The sequence below is a fragment of the Marmota flaviventris genome, chromosome 16, assembly GCF_047511675.1.
Source record: "Marmota flaviventris isolate mMarFla1 chromosome 16, mMarFla1.hap1, whole genome shotgun sequence".
Lineage (NCBI taxonomy): Eukaryota > Metazoa > Chordata > Mammalia > Rodentia > Sciuridae > Marmota > Marmota flaviventris.
In genome coordinates, this window is record NC_092513.1 from 27,573,225 (window position 1) to 27,592,170 (window position 18,946).

At 39.0% G+C, this 18,946-nt stretch overlaps 1 protein-coding gene across 1 annotated transcript in view; it reads left to right on the plus strand.

Annotated features, from left to right (window-relative positions):
• The window catches only part of Epg5 (ectopic P-granules 5 autophagy tethering factor), a 97,759-nt gene that overhangs the window by 42,873 nt on the left and 35,940 nt on the right, over window positions 1-18,946 (plus strand). Inside the window, exons 17-27 of the mRNA XM_027935642.2 lie at window positions 405-545; window positions 1,618-1,762; window positions 1,992-2,189; window positions 2,556-2,666; window positions 3,843-3,965; window positions 4,939-5,105; window positions 6,131-6,352; window positions 8,205-8,328; window positions 11,534-11,678; window positions 15,733-15,904; window positions 17,500-17,662. Coding sequence (XP_027791443.2) covers window positions 405-545; window positions 1,618-1,762; window positions 1,992-2,189; window positions 2,556-2,666; window positions 3,843-3,965; window positions 4,939-5,105; window positions 6,131-6,352; window positions 8,205-8,328; window positions 11,534-11,678; window positions 15,733-15,904; window positions 17,500-17,662 — 1,711 coding nt within the window. The remainder of the gene's footprint in view (window positions 1-404; window positions 546-1,617; window positions 1,763-1,991; window positions 2,190-2,555; window positions 2,667-3,842; window positions 3,966-4,938; window positions 5,106-6,130; window positions 6,353-8,204; window positions 8,329-11,533; window positions 11,679-15,732; window positions 15,905-17,499; window positions 17,663-18,946) is intronic.

Here is an 18,946-nt window from a genome sequence, read left to right on the forward strand (position 1 = left end):
CTCACTTTCAAATCTTTCTTTTGCTGGAGTAACTTCTAGGAATAGCCAAACAAAGAGCCCCATAGCTCTTATAAGAAGCCCTGTTTGAGAAGCTAAATAGGGGAGTGGCAATCTCTCTGAACTGGAAATTTGCAAACCTGGGTTCTCATTTTGACCCTTCCCTAGTAAATTATGCAAATTTGGGCACAATATTAATCCTTTCTCATCTATAAAACAGAAATATAGATAAACTTTTAAGTTCCTTTGTACTTCAGAGTTCTGAGTCTAGTATTTTCTTGTGAAAAATGGACATTAAAAGATATGTTGGAGACTGAGGTACTCCACAGTGTATGATCACTCACTGGAAGAACAGAATTTAAGGAACTAGCTACCTTATATGCTCATTGCCTTTTTGTTCTCCATAGCATTGAGAAGTTCTGTGCAGAAGGCATTCCACTGTTGGGAATTCTGGTCCAGTCGAGGCATTTGAGAACAGTGGTCCATGTCCTAGATAAGATTCTACCTTTGTTTTACCCTTGCCAGTATTACCTTCTGAAGAATGAGCAGTAAGTATGTTCTCTCTGCGGCAGGAGACACTTTAGAAATGGCCCAGTGAACAAATATGACTACATTTGATTTCTGAAGTAAAATGAAGAGAATGATATTTCAGCAATGTATTTTTTAGAGGCAGAAAACTTCTGCGACCCAGTTTAGTATGCAGGTTAATGAACAATGATTCTGGTAACAATTCCAATTTAGTGTCACAAAAGGCATCTCCTTCTCATTTAACTTGAACTGGCTTATTAGAATTTATTAGTATTTAAAAGAGCAGTTATTTCCTTGAGACACCTGGGAACAGTATTCTTGACATTAAGCAGCGATGGCTTTGTCATTGGGACAACAGCCAAACATGCTGTTTTTCATCGCCTACGGTGTGCATAGTGCAGTGTTGTGAATAAATAAATAGGAAGTGGGAAGAGGACCACCTGTTCAGGAGTGGGGAGCTGAGCATCTGGCTGGGCCTCATGAAGAGTACTGAAAGGGGAGGGGAGGCCCTTTGTGGACCCCATAGTGAGGACAGGTAGTACATCCAAGGAGGGCATAAGGGGAACATTCCAGTTTTTCTGTTGCGTATTTTTTCATTCAGTGTGTCTCAGACTTGCTTGGTGATGAGAGTCACCAGAAGGGGCTTATTAAGTATGGATTTCCAGATTCCTCACTTGGAGCTCTGACTTCAGTAAGAAAGGATTAGGGTCTGGGCATCTTGGGTGCTAGGGAAGTTTTGGAATCAAATGACTTGGAACACATTGTTATTTTTATTAGTGGAGGCGGGAGTGCAGAGGAGTTGGGATGCTTGGGGGTGTTTTTCTCTAATGCTCTTTACCCTGCATGTGTTTGTGTGTCTTGGGCCTCTTCATTAAACTTCTGTAGGCAGACAGAATTCCTTTTAGCCCACATCAAATGTGAAAAGCTTATTCTTCTGAAATTCTTGAAGATTTATCAGAACCCATAATAGAGCTTTGGTCTAAAAATGGGGCCAATTTAACATTTTTTCTTTATCCTCATGAGTAATTAACTGCTGGCAGTTCTGCTAACTCCTGATCAGAAGGTACAGTGTGTGATCTGTGTGCTCTGCAGGTTTTTGTCACACTTCCTCCTCTTCCTCCACTTGGACAGTGGTGTACCTCAGGGTGTCACGCAGCAGGTCACTCACAAGGTGGCACAGCACCTCACAGGAGCCAGCTATGGGGACAACGTGAAGCTTCTCAACAGCATGATCCAGGTCAGGGCCCTTGCAAATCCCTAAATACACTTTCCCCCATCTTCCAACCCAAAGCCTGTGGTGTGAGCACATTAATGATGTGGTCATTTAAAATAATTTGTACAGTGCTTTTGGCATAGAGAAGCCCAACTGATTGAGGCTTTAGTGGAGGTAGATGGCATTTTGTTATTGTTTTGAAAATGGGAGGCTGGTTATTACCTTTCACGTCACCCAAGCCATTTCTGCACAGGCGCACATATCTGTAAGCACGCAGCCCAATGAAGTGGGTCCTGTTGCCGTGTTGGAGTTCTGGGTTCAGGTTCTCATAAGCCAGCATCTTTGGTACCGAGAACAACCCATCCTCTTCCTCATGGACCACTTGTGTAAGACAGCCTTTCAGCTGATGCAGGAGGACTGTGTACAGAAGTTACTCTACCAGCAACATAAGGTAACCTGTTAGTTTACATTTTCATCATTGGCTAGATAATAGTTTTCTAAAAGCTTCTCCTAAATGCACAGTTATTGGTATTACCGTGTGGTCACTACTTTTTTAAAGCTTTGCTTTATGGGCGTCTTGTCTTTCCAATCATATCCATTAGCACAGATCCTATGCAACTCAAAGGAAAGGACACTCAGGAAAGGACCTCTGTAGTGCACTGCCTGGAAGAGTTGGTGCAGCTGGCTCATTTTTGAAATCTGTGTTGTATCATCATCTTTCATTCTAGTGGGATAATCACTAACACTCTTGGAAGAGTCAATGATGAAGTTTTAAAAAATCCTGTTCTCTTTGTTCCACCCCTCCTCCCTGGTGTAGAATGCTCTAGGTTACCACTGTGACCGGAGTCTGCTCTCTTCCTTGGTGAGCTGGATCGTGGCAGGCAACATCACTCCATCTTTCATAGAAGGCTTGTCCATGCCCACTCAGGTATGAAGTCCACTGAGAGGACCATTTGTGATCTTTGTCAACTTCAATGTTGTTATCATCCTTATTAATCTATTACTAATAGTCTGCAATTACTAACATTTGTTTAGCACTTAGTACACAGAGGTATGCTTTTCCACTTGGCAGCCCTCTGCCAAGCCCTGTCTATTTTAGAGGTGTTAACAGAGGTTGGGCCAACAGCTTGACTGCTGAGAGGTTAAGAGTGGCGGCCTGGAGCCAAATGGCCCAGGTTTCAGTCTTGGTTCTTCCATTTGTTAGCTGTGTGCATTGGGCCACCTGCTTACATCTCCGTCTTCAACTGTCAAATGAGAATATGATTGCTTTAGGTAAAGCATTCAGAACCATGACTAACACATAGCACTAAGTATTGGCCCTTGTTATTGTCATCTTTATTACTGGTGGCATTATTTTCCATCACTATTACCACTTCTCAGACTGTATAATAAATCATGTCTCTCTTTCATCATTTAAATCACTGAAATCAACATTTCAGTCTTACTTCCTGTTCTTCCTCATATCTCTTTTGATTGAGCAGAAACTGGCTCCTTGCTGTCACCTAGACCCATCTCTGCTTCCCCACCTTCATGCCTCTGTCTCAATTTCTCTCAAGAGACCTGCTTTTCCCACCTGTCTATGCAGAGCCTTCTTTGATCCAGCCCTTTGCCTCCATGCAGTCCTCACCACTGCTCACAGTTTTGGTTACTTATATATTAATCTTGTCTACTCTAATAGATTGGACATTTCTTAAGGACAGAGCCCATGTCTGGCCCTCTTTTCTGCCCCTCACGCATACAGAACTTGTCCAGTAAATATTGTTGGGTGAATGAACATCCTTCTTGAAGTAGACTTTCCAGATGAGTTTAACATTTTCCAGTTGTCTATTTTTGTTTTATTCTATAAATGTGACAAGAATATAGGTAGGTATTAAATATGTGTTAATTTTACAAACTAAATATTTGCTGACTGAGATTGATCATTGAAAACATTTTTTTCCCTGCAGTGCTGGGGATTGAACTCAGGCTCTCATGCATGCTAGGCAAGTGCTCTACCATTGAGCTACAGCCCCAGCCTTAGCAAAGATTTTAACTTCAACTCAGGATGATTGTATCAGTTGAGTTAGTGGCTCATTTCCTTCCCCTTTCTCTGGTGTCATCATAGGTCTGGTTTGCATGGATTGTGCTGAACATGGAATCCATCTTTGAAGAGGACTCCCAGCTCAGAAGAGTTGTTGAAGGGGAATTGGTTATAAACTCTGCTTTTACCCCTGACCAAGCTCTGAAGGTGGAAATAGTAGTTCTGCATTCGAGTGGTGGGGTGGCTTACACTGCGGTGCTGAGGGATTTGGGATTCACCTTAACATGTGAACTTCTGTGTTTTCTTTTCTTGTGAATATTTGGAAATCCCAAACACCCAACCAGTATTTAAAACATTTGTGTAATTGAAGTGTATACTTGGCTTCCCAAAGTTCATTTAGCAACTGGCCTCATACTCAGTAACTTAGAGGTGTGTTCATTGCTCAAGTGAAGGGGATTGCTGTTTTCTTGAAGCAATTGCCATTGTCTCCCAGGTGCATCAGAATCCCTTTGAAAACTTGTTAAAAATTAGATTCCTGATCCCAGCTTTTGAGAGTCTGAATTGTAACCAGGAATTTCTTTTTAACTCCCTAACTGATTCTTAGGCTCACTAATGTGTGAGAAAGACTGAAATAGGGCTTTGGATTTAAAGACCATCTTCTTTTTTTTTTCCTTTAATTTAAATTAATAGTTTTATTTATATCGTTATCATTAAAGACTGTCTGTTTTAGATGCCATAGTATATATTTTGAGTTTGCTTTTGAGTTTCAGAGCCTCTCCAGGAATTCAGTATTCTTAGAAGTCCTTTTAAAATCTAAAATTTCAAAAGACTGATAGAGTTTGACAGTGAGATTGACTTTTGTTTGATTTTCATATCATTCTATGGCCTTGCTCTATAACATTTTTCATGCAAGAGAATTTCATAAGTAGAAGTTAGTTTAGACTAGATGACTCTTAAGACCCATTTTGGTTCTGGGGTCTGTGAAATGTCTTGACAGCAAAAAGTTGCTGCATGTGCCTTGCTACCAAGGAGGTTAATGTGGCAGTGAGTGGGCTGGAGAAGTGAGTTTTGTGTGACTTTTTTTTTTTATTGAATTGAAAACAAAATGTTTAGTATTGCATTTGGGTCACTTAGAGTAAACTGTGTCCATTTCTTAGCTAAAGCTTCTTCTTTGTTGTAGAAAGCCCAGGCCCAGCTGAAGCTCCCGATCGTCCCGTCCCTACAGAGGCTGCTGATTTATCGCTGGGCCCACCAGGCTCTGGTCACACCTTCTGATCATCCTCTTCTGCCACTCATCTGGCAGAAGTTCTTCCTCCTGTATCTTCACCGCCCAGGACCACAATATGGGTACGGTACCTGTGAGTCCATTCCTGAGACTGTGCTCTTACAGTGGAGTGTGAATCAGCATCATTCTTTGGTGACTTTAAACTAGAAGTCTTCCTCACTCTCTGTTTAAAATTTATTAGAATAGATCTTTTTTGAGTTTGAGGTATCTTGAAGCAGCTTTTCTTTACCATTCTTTGTCCCGCACTCCGACTCTGTGCTTTAAACCTCTGGAGATGGTAAAGGGAAAGAAACTTCTTCAAATAGAGGCTCCGTGTGTGACCACTGTGGGACTTGGGCAAGGTCTTTTAGACAGGGTATTTTGAGTAGCTTAGGGCCTTGCTAAGTCTGGTCTCAAACTTGTGATCTTCCTGCCTTAGTCTCTGGAGTTGCTGGGATTATAGACATGAACCACCACACACACCTTCCCTGCCCTTTTTATTTTTGATTTTGAGACAGGGTCTCAGAAAGTTGCCCAGGCTGGCCTTGAACTTTTGATCCTCTTGCATCAGCAGTGCCATCATGCTGACTTTATTCTTTTTAAAAGTACTTTCATATATAGTTCCACCTTCTCTCTAGGGGATATGTTCCAAAATCCCCTGTGGGTCCTTGAAGCCATGGATAGTACTGAACAATAGATATGCTGTTTTCCTTATATACACACATACTTATGGTAAAGTTTAATTTATAAATTAGGCACAGTAAGAGTAACAATAACTAATAATGCATTAGGACCATTATACTGAATATATACTAAAATAAAATTCTTTTAAACCTAAGCATTTTTTATTTCTAGAATTTTCCATTTAATATTTTTGGATGAGGGTTGATTGTAGGTAATTGAATCCACTGAAAGCGAAACTATGAATGAGGAGACACTACTGTACATATCTTGTGGCATCCTCAAAATATCCTTTGAGGTAGAAGTAACAGGTATTGATTTAGTGGTGTGTGGATCCAGCCATAGTAACTTGCCTAGCTGATTGACTGCCACATAGAAAGAGGATCTTGTGTTGAAATGTTATAGATCTGTGCTTTTATTTTTTAAGGTTACCCATAGATGGTTGTATTGGAAGAAGGTTTTTTCAAAGTCCTGTTCATATCAACTTGTTGAAAGACATGAAGAGACGCCTGACTGAGGTGGCCGATTTCCACCATGCTGCGAGCAAGGCCATCCGTGTTCCAGCAGAGGGCAGTGAAGGGCTACCAGAGAGCCAGGATGTCACCCCTGGTTACCTGACTTCTCCAGAACTGCACACAGAACTCGTGAGGTGTGATGGTCATTTAGCAGTTTCCCTTTGTTGTTTGCAGCGTGGGTCTTGGGCTGGCACAGTTAGCTGTGGTTCAGTCTCTAGATGTTACTCTTACTCCTGTGAGATTGAATCCACATGCTTTGATTCATATTGGCATATTGAAATGTTTTTCCCTTATGTTCCTCAAGAGAGAAGTGATGCAGCCACTTGGATATAGCGGGAATCTGAGTGATAATCGGTGTTGACAACCTCTTCTATTTCTCCTTATTTTATTTTATTTTTTTTGCCAATTTTAAATACAGTTTTATTTAAGACATTGCATTTTCCACTTACAGTGTTTATGAAGTGCAATGGTATTTTCTTTCTCTTCTGTTTCTTCATGTAAACATAGAAATAAACCAAAAGAAATTGATCACAGCAGGCACACAACTAAAGCCTTCTAGAAGAGCTCTTTAGAAATCAGTGACCCTGTTTGGGCTCTATAAATGTGGTTCATAGAGTCACCCTGTGGGATTCAGGGATCCACCTGGGGTGGTGGTAGTGGTGGGGTCAAACTTTATCAAAATGGGAGGTTGGAGAACTAGGAAGTAGGTTTGGGTTTTATTCACATTGTTCCCTCACCTTTCATCTATAAATTTAATATAAACCAAATATTAATCTTATAAATAGGATTTAATAAAAATGACTCTTAATAATTAACTCTGACTACAAAAATAGCTTGGTGGGAAAAGCCAGCATTTTATCTGGCACTGAGGCCTCAGGCTTACTTGACCTTAGCCCCTCAGGATTTGTTCTCAGCCTTCAAAATAATTTCTCCCCTTGCTTGGATGAAGGAAAACTCATTTTTTTTTTTAAAAAACCAGGCTTAATCTCTTTGAACATTTCAGATCAGCCAACAAAGACTTTGATACTCCTTCTGTCTCTCTTAAATCCACCCCCTGTGGTGTTTATAAAGTGGCCATCTATCTCACTGAGTCAGAAACTGGAAGCGAGAACTACACACATACCAACCTCTTCCCTTTGGGCCCTCACAGCCCTTCCATGTCTGACTTCTAGACACCCTGCCCTGGAGGTAAAGGACCTAGTCTTCCACTTCACTGAGCATGGCCACGTGCTGATTTCTGGTCATTTGTGTGTGCCAGCTACTTTTCTAGTTCTGTTGATGGAAACAACTGCTCAGAATATCAGTGACCTTAGCTAGTGGACTTTGTGCCTTGTAAAAACAAAAATAAAGGAAACATAATTATATTTTTAAAAAAGTTTTTACTGGAAAATCAAGTTGTTGTTTTTAAAAAAAATTTTTTTTAAAAGCCTGACTTTGTTTATTTCTTCTTAATGGGAACAGGGTGCACACATGGCAGTGAGTTTGATTTATAATTCCTCAAGTCAGGAGCTGGCCATGGAGTCTCTGGCTGGCAAGTTCTTTCAATGCAAAAGGTCTCTGAAAGAGAAAATTTGATCATTTGAATGTTATTTTCACTTTTCCAAACACTAGGGCTTACTGTGACTGAATTGTTCAGGAAAGCAAAGCTGCAAATTCAGATTCTAGGGCTGTGGTATAATCATCTCCTTCAGTTACTTTTTCTGTACACTGTGTTTAACCCTGTGTTAATAATGGAGCTCCCAAAGACCCTTCTTTAGACCTTTTTTTTTTTTTTTTAAAGCAATTATTGCATCAGATTTTAACGATCAGGGACAGTTCTCTACTGCTGGACCATGAGTTTTTTTGGGAGGGGTAGTGGTTGTTTGGTATATTTTCTGGATTGTGGGCTTTCTTTACCCTGATAGACTTGTGCCAGAGGTCTTAGCAATGTAAGAAACTTCATCTGAACATTTAAAAACTCACATAACTTATGTTTTTATCTTTTAGGCTCTTCAATGTATATATATTATGGCTAGAAGATGAAAATTTTCAAAAAGGAGATACCTATATCCCTTCTCTACCAAAGCATTATGATATTCACAGGCTAGCAAAAGTGATGCAGAATCAGCAGGTGAAACTATGGCATTGTCTTGTTGAGCATTTCTGAATGTCATTTGAACCAGTCATAGTTACAATCTCAGGGTGAAACCACTTATTGATATGGAAGTGGGTGGTCATGGGAATGGTCATTATTTCTGTAGGTTTTCTCAATATATAAGTGATTGTGTTGAGAGGATATTCCCTTTTGAATCTCTAGCCCCACTGTGACTTCACCTGGAGGCCTAAACTCATTTTTGAGCTTTTTACAACTTCTACATAGTCTTTCTTTGACTGTTTGTATTCTTTTTTATTTTAAATTGTCAGCAGCAGAACACTTTTAAGCAATCATCTCTACCATAAAAAAGCTCAGGGAAAGTTTAAAAATATTTTTATTTTTTGCAGTTCAGGATTGAGCCCAGGCAGGACCTTATGCATACTTGGCAAATATTCTACCATCAAGCTATATACCCAGCCATTAGTGGAAAGAATTTTAAGCATTCATAAGTTACACAGGCGGTCAGTTGCAGGGAGGAGACGAGGAGCTCACCTTTGTCTTTGAAGAGGTTTATTTCTTGATGTCCTTTCTAGAACCACTTGATTCTAGTCTCTGTGTGTCCTAAGCTGTTTTCTTTCTGGCACCCAAAGATGTCTTTGATCCTTTTTCAGATCCAAACCTCTAATCTCTGGTTTCTTAAAGCTTCTGTGGCCAGCTTGAGATAGGGCTGAGGTTGGGGGAGACATGTCTGTCCTATTATGGATCCTTTCTTCTAGAGCCTGAACTGTATTGGGCATTGACCCCAATGTTGGAATGTGATTTGAGAACCTCTAAGATTTGAGAGGCTTGCCATTGGACCCTTAAGCCTACCCACTTCCACATAATGTGTAATACTTCCTCTCCTGTTGGTTCTGCTGTTTTCTTTTCCTTCCCTTTCTCCCAGGGGTACTTACTGAGTGCCTTATACATTCCAAGAGTTTAATGTCAAAAATACAAAGAGATGTGATATACTCTCTGCTTACAAGGAGCTTCTTATCAAATGGGGGCCTAAACATGTATCACATCTGTGATCAAGACTGGGAGTGGAATGCAGGGTGCTGTGGAAGCAGAGAGGGGTGGCAGTGGTGGGAGACCTATGAAATGAGCCTTGGGGATAGATGGGTCTCTTGCAGACTAGGCAAGAGCTCTCCTGCTGAGCCACTTCAGCAGCCCTCTTCTGAAGTATTTATTTGGAGAGCTATCGAAATAACCCATCAGTGATTAAATGGATGAATTAAAAATATATTGAGGAACAATCAGTAGATTTTATGATGGGTTAATTACACAAGAACTCCAAAATTTCTAGCTTGGGCAGTTAGAAATGCTATTTACCAAGTTAGGGAATGTAGTAAGAGGAAGTGCCTATGGTTTCAGAGAGCTTCTTATTCTGCTGTATTACAAGCACTTGGCCTGGAGGGGAGATACAGATCTAGAATTCAGGAATGAGCCTGGGTGGGAAACGTGGGTTTAAGAGTGATAGAATGTTTAGATTAAGCAGAGGACTGCAGGTGGAATTCTAAGAAATAACATGTAAGGGTCCAGAGAAATAAGGCTGGGGATAGAGGAAAAGTAAATTTGAGATCATGGTGGCCTCAAATCCTTTTAGTGCTGTTCCATGCTCATCTCTTCTTTACATTCTACATCCAAAGTCCTTATGCAAACCTTTGCACAATATAGGTACTTTAAATTTTTTTAAAAAATTTACCATAGCTTTCTTGGTTCTTTCCCTTTAATTCTTATTCCTTAGCATTTGCAATCAATTGCTTTTCTTTTTTTAAGTTTTTGCTTACCATTTAATATGCAACTTTTTTTTTTTTTTAAATCTGTAACTAAAATTCCTGGAATTGTCTTTTGCTTACCCATCAGCAACTCCCACTATTTGCTTTAATCTGTCGGTCTCTGTCAACAGTTATTTAGTGCAGAGATGGACAGGGTGACCTGGTGATGGTATTGATAGGAGATGCGTTGTCTACATAGCAGGAGGATCTGCAACAGTCCAGGTGCAGACAGGACCTGATTGGGTGCAGGATTACTTTGGAGCTTCTTCTCTGATCCTGGAATGCCTTGTCCTGTGCTTAGTTTAGAAATAATGATTTAGTATTTGATAACAGTGGCTTATTAAGAAGCCAGTACATTTTTAGGATTAGAGGGATCCTTGGGACTGTGGAACACTTAATGAGGGGGGCAAGGAGATCATTGCCTACAAAACCATATCATGTTTGATTACTTGCTATGCTGTTTGAAGTCATCATTAGTGTGTGTTATTATCTGACATTTTTATTGTTGTTCAGGGTAGCCCACCATTCTAATATGTGACAATCCCCAAAGTAAAGAAATATAGTTCAGAATATGCAAGATAGCCCACTGAAATATGGAAAGAAAATACTAGAACTTGTTTTTTCTCATTTTATCTACTTATTTATTTTATCTTTTTTTATGAGTAAATTCTGCCATCAAGAAAAATAGAATAACGTAATAGATATGCCCTTTTCCCCCTCCCTCCATGTGTCTAGTTTTCTCTAGCCCATCTGCTCTCTCTACCATATTATCTTGGAGGTAAACTTAGAGGTCATTTGATATATAAAGGTTATTTTAAAAGATAAAGATAAAATAGCCCAATAGCATTTATGTCTAGAAAATATTAATAATTTCTTACTATCAAATATCTAGTCATCTGTTCAAACTTCTTCTTACCTCAAATGTGATAAAAATTTTAAAATTTATTTTTTGGTGCTGGTGATTGGTTGCAGTGGCACTCTGGCACCAACCTATATACCTGGTCTTTTTTTTTCCACCCCCCTGTGGTACTGAGGATTGAAACCAGGGGCATTGTGTCACTGAGCTATACCCCCAATTATGTTTTATAATTGTGTATTTTGAGACAGGGTCTTGCTAAGTTGTCAAGGCTCACACTGAACTTGCAGTCCTCCTGCCGTGGCCTCCTGAGTCATTGGGATTGCAATCATGCACTATCACCCCTGGCAAAAAGTTATTTTTTTAATCATGGTACAGTTTAAAAAAAGAAGTTGCAAATATTGCTAACATTATTAGTGACCATTTAAAATGCAGTCTATCCTAATGCTAGAGAATTTGAAGTTGACCATCTCATATTGAAACTTACTGGTTTACTTTATAGTTAAATGTATAGTTTTATATGCGAATAATAGTTTGTCAGAATTCAAGTACTATGGTTTTATTCCAGGATCTGTGGATGGAGTATTTGAACATGGAACGTATCTATCATGAGTTCCAGGAAACTGTTGGTGTGTGGATGCAGGCCAAGCTCGAATCCCATTCCATACCCTGCAGCTTGTTGGCACAGCTGGACTTCACTGATCCTTTGTTGGGTGAGTTTTATTATCATCAGCCCCTTTAAAGACTGACTGACTGAATGAATGAATGATTGCATCAGAGTCATTGAGGATTACCTTTTCCACACTTTTATCCCTCTGGTGAGAATTGCTTTTGAGTTTAATGTTAACTTAGGACCACTAAGGACTAGGTTAGGCTGCAAATGAGAATCCAAACCAGAAATGACTTAAATCGCTTTGGGTAGAGATTTTCATTTCTCTCACATAGAAGAAGTTTGGAGGCAGGCAGTTGAGAGCAGTAGGATGGGCTCATGACCCCTGCAAGCTTTCAAGGACCTCGTTCCTTCTTTCCTTGCTGTCCCACTGTTTGCACAGATGACATCCACTTCCAGTTCAGGATGGCTGTTTATGCTTAACATTCACATTCCAATAAGCAGAACGGGAAATCTTTCTTAAAAATCTCTTTCAAGAAGCTCACAGACTTTCCAGTTATATCTCATTGCCCCAAACTGAGATACAGGGCTGAACTTAGCTGGAAAGGAAGCTGGGATGCTCATGATTCATTTCTTTTTTGATGCTTTAAAAAGAAATTTCAATTTACTTAGGAAACTATGTGTAAAATGCAACTTCAAATGTAATTATTGTAGGTTTATAGTTTTAGTATTCAAAAGTCTATTTTTCTTTTATACTTTTTTTCTGAACCCAGAACCTATACCATTCAAATGGACCACATTTCCAGAATTGTCTACTATTGTTTCTAGAGGATGTTATAAATTATCAGTTTTCTATGCTGGGCTACCAAAAGCCTATTTAACTTATAAAGTTGCTGATGTATTTCATTAACAAAATTATAGAAGATTATAGTTGACTTACACATTAATGTTAATTGCTGAATGTTTTTAAAATATAGAACATAAAAGTAAAATTGTAAATACAGTTGTTGCCCAAAATATTATAATATATAATATAATAGAATACTGAAGTGATTCAGAAAAAGGCAAAAGAAAATAAACAAAAAAAAAAACCTCTCTTATTCCTCTTATTTCAGCTCTGCTTCAAACAGCTTGTTAGGTGTGTGAAAAGCAAAAACAGAACCTCTCTGGGCTTAAGCTTTGCAAAATGAAGGTGCTGACAGTGTTATCTAATACTTCAAAAAATTTCTCTCCAACATCTTTTTCCTTTGCTTTTTTCCCTGAAATAATAATAATAATAATAATAATAATAATAATATTTTTCTTATTATAAAAGTTATGTACTCATTGGAAAAAAAACCAAAAAACAAGCCAGACATGGTGGTATATGTCTGTAATCCTAGCAACTTGGGAAGCTGAGACATGAGGATTGCAAGTTCAAGGCCAGCCTTAACACCTTAGTGAGGCCCTCAGCATCTTAGTGATACCCTATCTCAAATAAATTAAGGTGATGTACACCTGTAATTCCAGTGGCTCAGGAGGCTGAGACAGGAGGATTGAGAGTTCAGAGCCAACTTCAGCAAAAGTGAGGTGCTAAGCAAGACCTGTCCCTAAATAAAATACAAAAAAGGGCTAGGATGTAACTCAGCAGCTGAATGCCCCTGAGTTCAATCCTTGGTTACCCCCGCCCCTACAAAAAAATTTAAAAAGGGCTTAGGGATATATCTCAGTGGTATAGCACCCCTGGGTTTCCTTGGTACGAGAGAGAGAGAGAGAGAGAGAGAGAGAGAGAGAGAGAGAGAGAGAGAGAGAGAAAAGAAAAGCAGTATAGGAAGATATATAGAGGAAGGTTTGAAAATGGCCTTCCACCTAACTATTCAGATTTTCATTTTCTACTCCTGAAAGTTAGATGAGAAGAATGAACATGTGTTTAGATCTGGAAACTAGTAAATGCTCTCTGTTCATGCCTGTGTGTCTGTAATGCTTTCATTGGTACCCCAATACTGCCCTAAAAGGCTAATTGTCTTTTCTAGAGTTAATACAATAACTTAGTTGGTTTGGGCCACTGTCCTAGTACTTTATGTGTATTAACTCAGTCCTCATATCAGTCCAGTTTGAGTATTCCTTGTTAAGCCGAGAAGCAACCCAAGTGTAGGATGGTTGTTGGGTAACTTGCCTACATGGGCCACATCTAGGAATTCTGGCAGAGCTGTCTGGCTCCTGAGACCCTTCTGTTCACCACTTAATAATATTCCTACTTCTTGTTTCTGACCATCAGTACAGGTTGCAGTTCTAAACAAAATTGGGGCCTGTGTTTCTGAATAACAACTTTCAGGTTTTTTTCAAAGGAGAGCAGATTAGGTGATGATTGTATCAATGATTGAACTTGTTATGGTTGTAGGAAAAATTTGATGAGCCTACTTATGACACTGATTTATATTTCTTGACCTATTTTCTTGGATTGAAAATTTTTCAGTTGTGGTCCAATATATGCCCTGAATTTTAATTTTTTTCTCTTTCGTTTTGTATTTAAAATATTATCCTTGATTTTTCTTTCATGGTAAATTTTATTGGGTTGAAAGGGCCCCCAATTTGTCTTTTAGAGTCATGACCTGTAATGTTGTTTGAAAGAAACTCTTAACACAGATGGTCACAAGTCTTATCCAATGATGACTGTCCAGCTTTGTCACATCTGTGCAAAGAGTGGTGGTTCTAGTGGAAAAACACCAGTTACAAAGGACAGTGCTGTGCTTGATCCTTTTGGAATGTTAACTTTCATCTGTTTGGGGTATAAACAATACAAGTCTCCTTCTGCCAAGTAAAATTATGGCCATTAAATTTTCTTTGATTTTTCTCAACAAGAATAGAAAGTTGAATGTTACATCTGGAATGAGATCGGAAATCCATAGTCGTTGCTTAAGTACTGTTGACTTACTGATCTGAAGTTTCCTTGACCTCTCTCCTCTGATAACTTTACTATTACAGTTTTTATCCCCAAACTGGTGTATAACAGCAGTTTTCCTAGTGTTCTCAGTTCCACCTGCTGTTGGTATGTATATATAGCAAGGTGCAGAGAGGGAGAGGAGATAAATTTACTAGACACATACTATATATACTATTCCATATTAAGTGCAAGAAATATCAGATTTTTGAATTTTATTAATCAGTCTGGGACCATGTGTGATCTAGTGCAGAATTGCTTGGTATGGATTCACCTTTATTTCTTTTGTATGGAACTGGGCAGCTTATTTGGACTATCAGAGCATTTGCTGAGTGAGTGAATGAATAAGTGACCAACTGACTATGTGGCTGCATAAACATGGGTGCTTTTGGATTTTATGCCCATGTCTTCCTTCATTTTATCTTTTATACTTCTAGCCCTGCTGTTCAAATCTTGAATTAGTTTTAGATTTTTCACTTAGTTTTATTCCATAATGTTCATTCCTCCTTCTCCTGTCCTGCAAAGTGTCTTTGGATGGTGGCATTAAGCTATTTTTTTTGCGGGGCGGGGGGGTTACTGGGGGAACTCAACCACTGAACTATATCCCCAGCCCTATTTTGTATTTTATTTAGAGACAGAGTCTCACTGAGTTGATTAGCCATTGCTGAGGCTGGCTTTGAACTCACAATCCTCCTGTCTTAGCCTCTCGAGCTGCTGGGATTAGCAGGTGTGCACCACCGCACCCTGTGCTGTTAAACTCCTAACTGGACTACTTGCCTCTGAATCTATGCTGTTAGCCTCATCCATCATCTAGATGGTAGCTACTGTGTCTTGAGCTTGCTTAGAGCTGCTCTCTAGATCCCTTTTACACTAACATCAAGTCCAAACAGCTTAGTATGTCATGCAAGGCTGTCACAAGTAGTAATTTAATATCATTAACTTTTGCTCTTTAGTTACCATTATATTATAAAATTTTCAAGGACAGGGATTCTATTGAATTGTAGCACATGCCCCTGCTGAGCTCCTAGCTCCTAGTAGAATGTTACTAGACTCATGTGTGCTTACTCAAAACTCACAAGAACCAGAAAATAATGATTTTTATGGCCCCTTGTGGTTTAAGGAACCAATCTGGGGATCTCTAGCATTCTTTATAAAGTAATAGAGCACAGCTTTGTACCATTTGGTATAGTACTACTTACTAGTACCCATTACCTTGTAAATATATTTTTTCTTTTAGCCAAAGAAAGGATCTTAAGTAACTTGCGGAAACACGAGGCTCCCCAACCTCCCCTTGTTCTGCATCCCATGAGGCCTCCTGTGCCAGTTATTTCCTCGACTGTCCTGCTGAGTCACAAGGAAACTACCCAGCTGGTGTGCACAGACCTGAACGTGCTGCAGCAGCAGGCCAGGTAAGACCATGTACCCTCTGGGGTCATGCTCCCGGGCTTGGCTGCCTTGACAGCCTGGATGATTTAGTACCTGACTGGCGTTCTCATGGGCGCTCTTACCGTGAGGTAATTTGACCAGACTGGCCCAGGCAGTTCACTTGGTGAACTGAGCCTTGACAAGTCTTTGAATTTCATGTTGAAATTATGTTTGCTTTTCTTGTGGACTGCCAATCTGACTTATTTTCTGTGGGGGCACTTCTGAGTGACAGCAGTATTGGCCAAGATTTTCTTATGCTTCCCTGAGGAGACTTTCTGATACTGGAAAATGGTGTTGGAAGTGGGGATGAAAAGAGTGTTGCTTTCTTTTGTCACTGCTTTGCTCTATGAACTCTTTGTTCTTTAGAAAATTGACATAGTCACTTGGTTGACGCATGAGAAAGTCCTTCAGTGTTTTTAGTTCACACGGTAGACACGGAATACACTGTTCAAGGTTTTGATGCTAGCTTACACTCTTGTAAGGAGCGTATGTGGAGAAGTCTCTTTTATTAATAGTAAATGAGCCTTATTTTTGTTTTTGTAGATCTTTTGTTCCTTTTTATTGGCAAATTATACACAACAGTAAGATTCATTGTTATATATTTGTATGTGCACATAAATATTACAGTATAATTTGGTCAATTTCATTCTCCTAGCATCTCTCTAAATAAGCCTTATTTTTACAAATCCCATATAAATCAATTTTTTATTGATGTTTTTTTTCTTGCCTCCGTTTGATCCCAATGTTTATTGTGCACACTTTAATCCCAATGTTGTGTGCATACTTGTGCATCTGCCCATTAACATAATAATAAATACAGTTAGAACAGTATTGACATCCCCTATACATAGTTTGCTTTTATAAGTCTTTGATATTTCAGTTTGAATTGCTAATAACTAAATGTTATTTTACTTAAAATTAAGGCATTCTTTTTTAAAAAAGTTTTTTTTTCTAGTTGTAGATGGACAGAATGCCTTGATTATTTTTTTTTAAAAACATTTTTATTTTTTTAGAAGTAGTTGGACATACCCTTTATTTTATTTATTTATTTTTACATGGTGCTGAGGATCGAACCCAGGGCCTTGCACGTGCTAGACGAGTGCTCTACCGCTGAGCCACAATCCCAGTCCCCTTGATTATTTTTGTTTATTTTTATGTGATGCTAAGGATTGAACCCAGTGCCTCACACACGCTAGGCAAGTGCTCTGCCACTGAGCTGTATCTCCAGCCCAAGGGCACTCCTTTAGCATGAATAAATTACAGGTCTTCTTTGTTCTTGTATATTTCAGGATCCATTTTAAAAGCCATATTAATATACAACACATTCTAAATGGAGATTTATTTGAGTAAAAAGTTGTGCCACTTTACCAGAATGCTTTTTCTTTTTTTCTCTTGTTTCTTAACTTTCTGGTCAGTTGGTCTGCTAGGAGTTGGTTTGGCCAAGCCATGGCACATACACCTTTTGTCTTCTTGTTAATTGTTTTATGTTATAGTACCGGCTGGGGTAGCTGGAAGCCTTTATCACTTTTCATAGAACCTTCCGGAAGACTTTCTTTTACCTTCTGGTGGTGTTTTTTAGAACTGCAGCTCTTCGGGAGTCTCAGCAGGTTGCCCTGGATGGTGAGCTGTTGGATATAATGCCCAAACAGTACATGAATCGAGAAGAACAGACCACACTGCATTTGGAGTGTAGAGGCAGCAGTGGTAAGAAATGCCAGGGAGCAGCAGTTGTAACAGTTCAGGTAGGATTGTTTATATTCTTTGTAATATAGAGAATTTTAATTGAGTTGCTAATATTGATACATTATTGAAAAAAAATTGAAAGAACAATAGCCTATGATTTGTGCCTGAAACATTTCATAGTTTTAGGGGGAGTGAGAACACACAGAGCTAATCACACATTTCTTTGAGTACATGAGTACTACAGGATATTCAAATATGAATTCATAGAAATGTAGAATCATTGTGAAGATGAAGATGGGCTTAAACTGATCCTTAGGAGATTTCAATGATGCTGGTTTGGATTCAGTTAGAAAATACGGGGACGGAGTTGCCATGAAGTCACTAGAGGCCAGTGACTAGATCAGTGTATTAGTAGATCAGTCCATTCCACCTGTTTTGTGGAATAGTGGAAAGGTTGGTGTGAGCTATGACAGCTCTGTGGCTGATACCAAAAACAGCAGGGAACTCCTGAGGACCAATACGGGAAGGACAGAGCCAGCAAGTCAGTTGGGTGTAGCTTGCCAACAGGCCATGAGAGACAGACATGTGACTATATATATGACTGAACTATATGAACTCTACGCTTCAGTTGCCTTCTTGCACTTCTTGCGCATCTTTCATTGATGCTAAAAATGAATTTCTGAGCTGGAAAAGAAATATTTAGAGATAGATACTGCCTGCTGCCTGACCACATTAACACAAAATATCTCTTCTTTGTTTATTTTTGGAAATCAAGGGCAGTTTGTTTTGCTTACCTTTTTATTAGATCTGCATTTTACCTGTTGTTTACCTTACATCAATTTCCATGGGAGACTGTTTTCTCTAAAATGTTTTTCTGAAATAATCTCTCATGCTTACTGTATTTGTTATTACCTGATTTTTTTTCTTAAATCACAGTTTTATGCATTTAAAGTTAAGAAATTTGACCTGGCAGGAAAGATGAGTCCAGCTTATTTTTCTGCATTTTATTATAAACACGTGAGGCTCCTGAAATTGAGTTATCTTTGGCCAGATGCTTTGTAAAGCTAGTTTTCTTTGAGGGTAATTTTTCCCGGTTTCTAATGCTGTGGTAAGACCAAGGTGGAGGTATTTAGGAAGGATCACTTGCTAAACTAATAAAACTGGAAGAAAAGTCTTTCAACTTAGAATGGAGTTTGAGCTGGAGGGAAAAACTGAAGATATGGTTATAACACAAGGGGAGGATCTTATTACCAATTCATATCTTCACAAATACAGTGTTTTTCCACGTTTTAAAACTGCATACTGTATCTTTGCCAGGACTTTAGTTCCAGATAGAGAAGGGA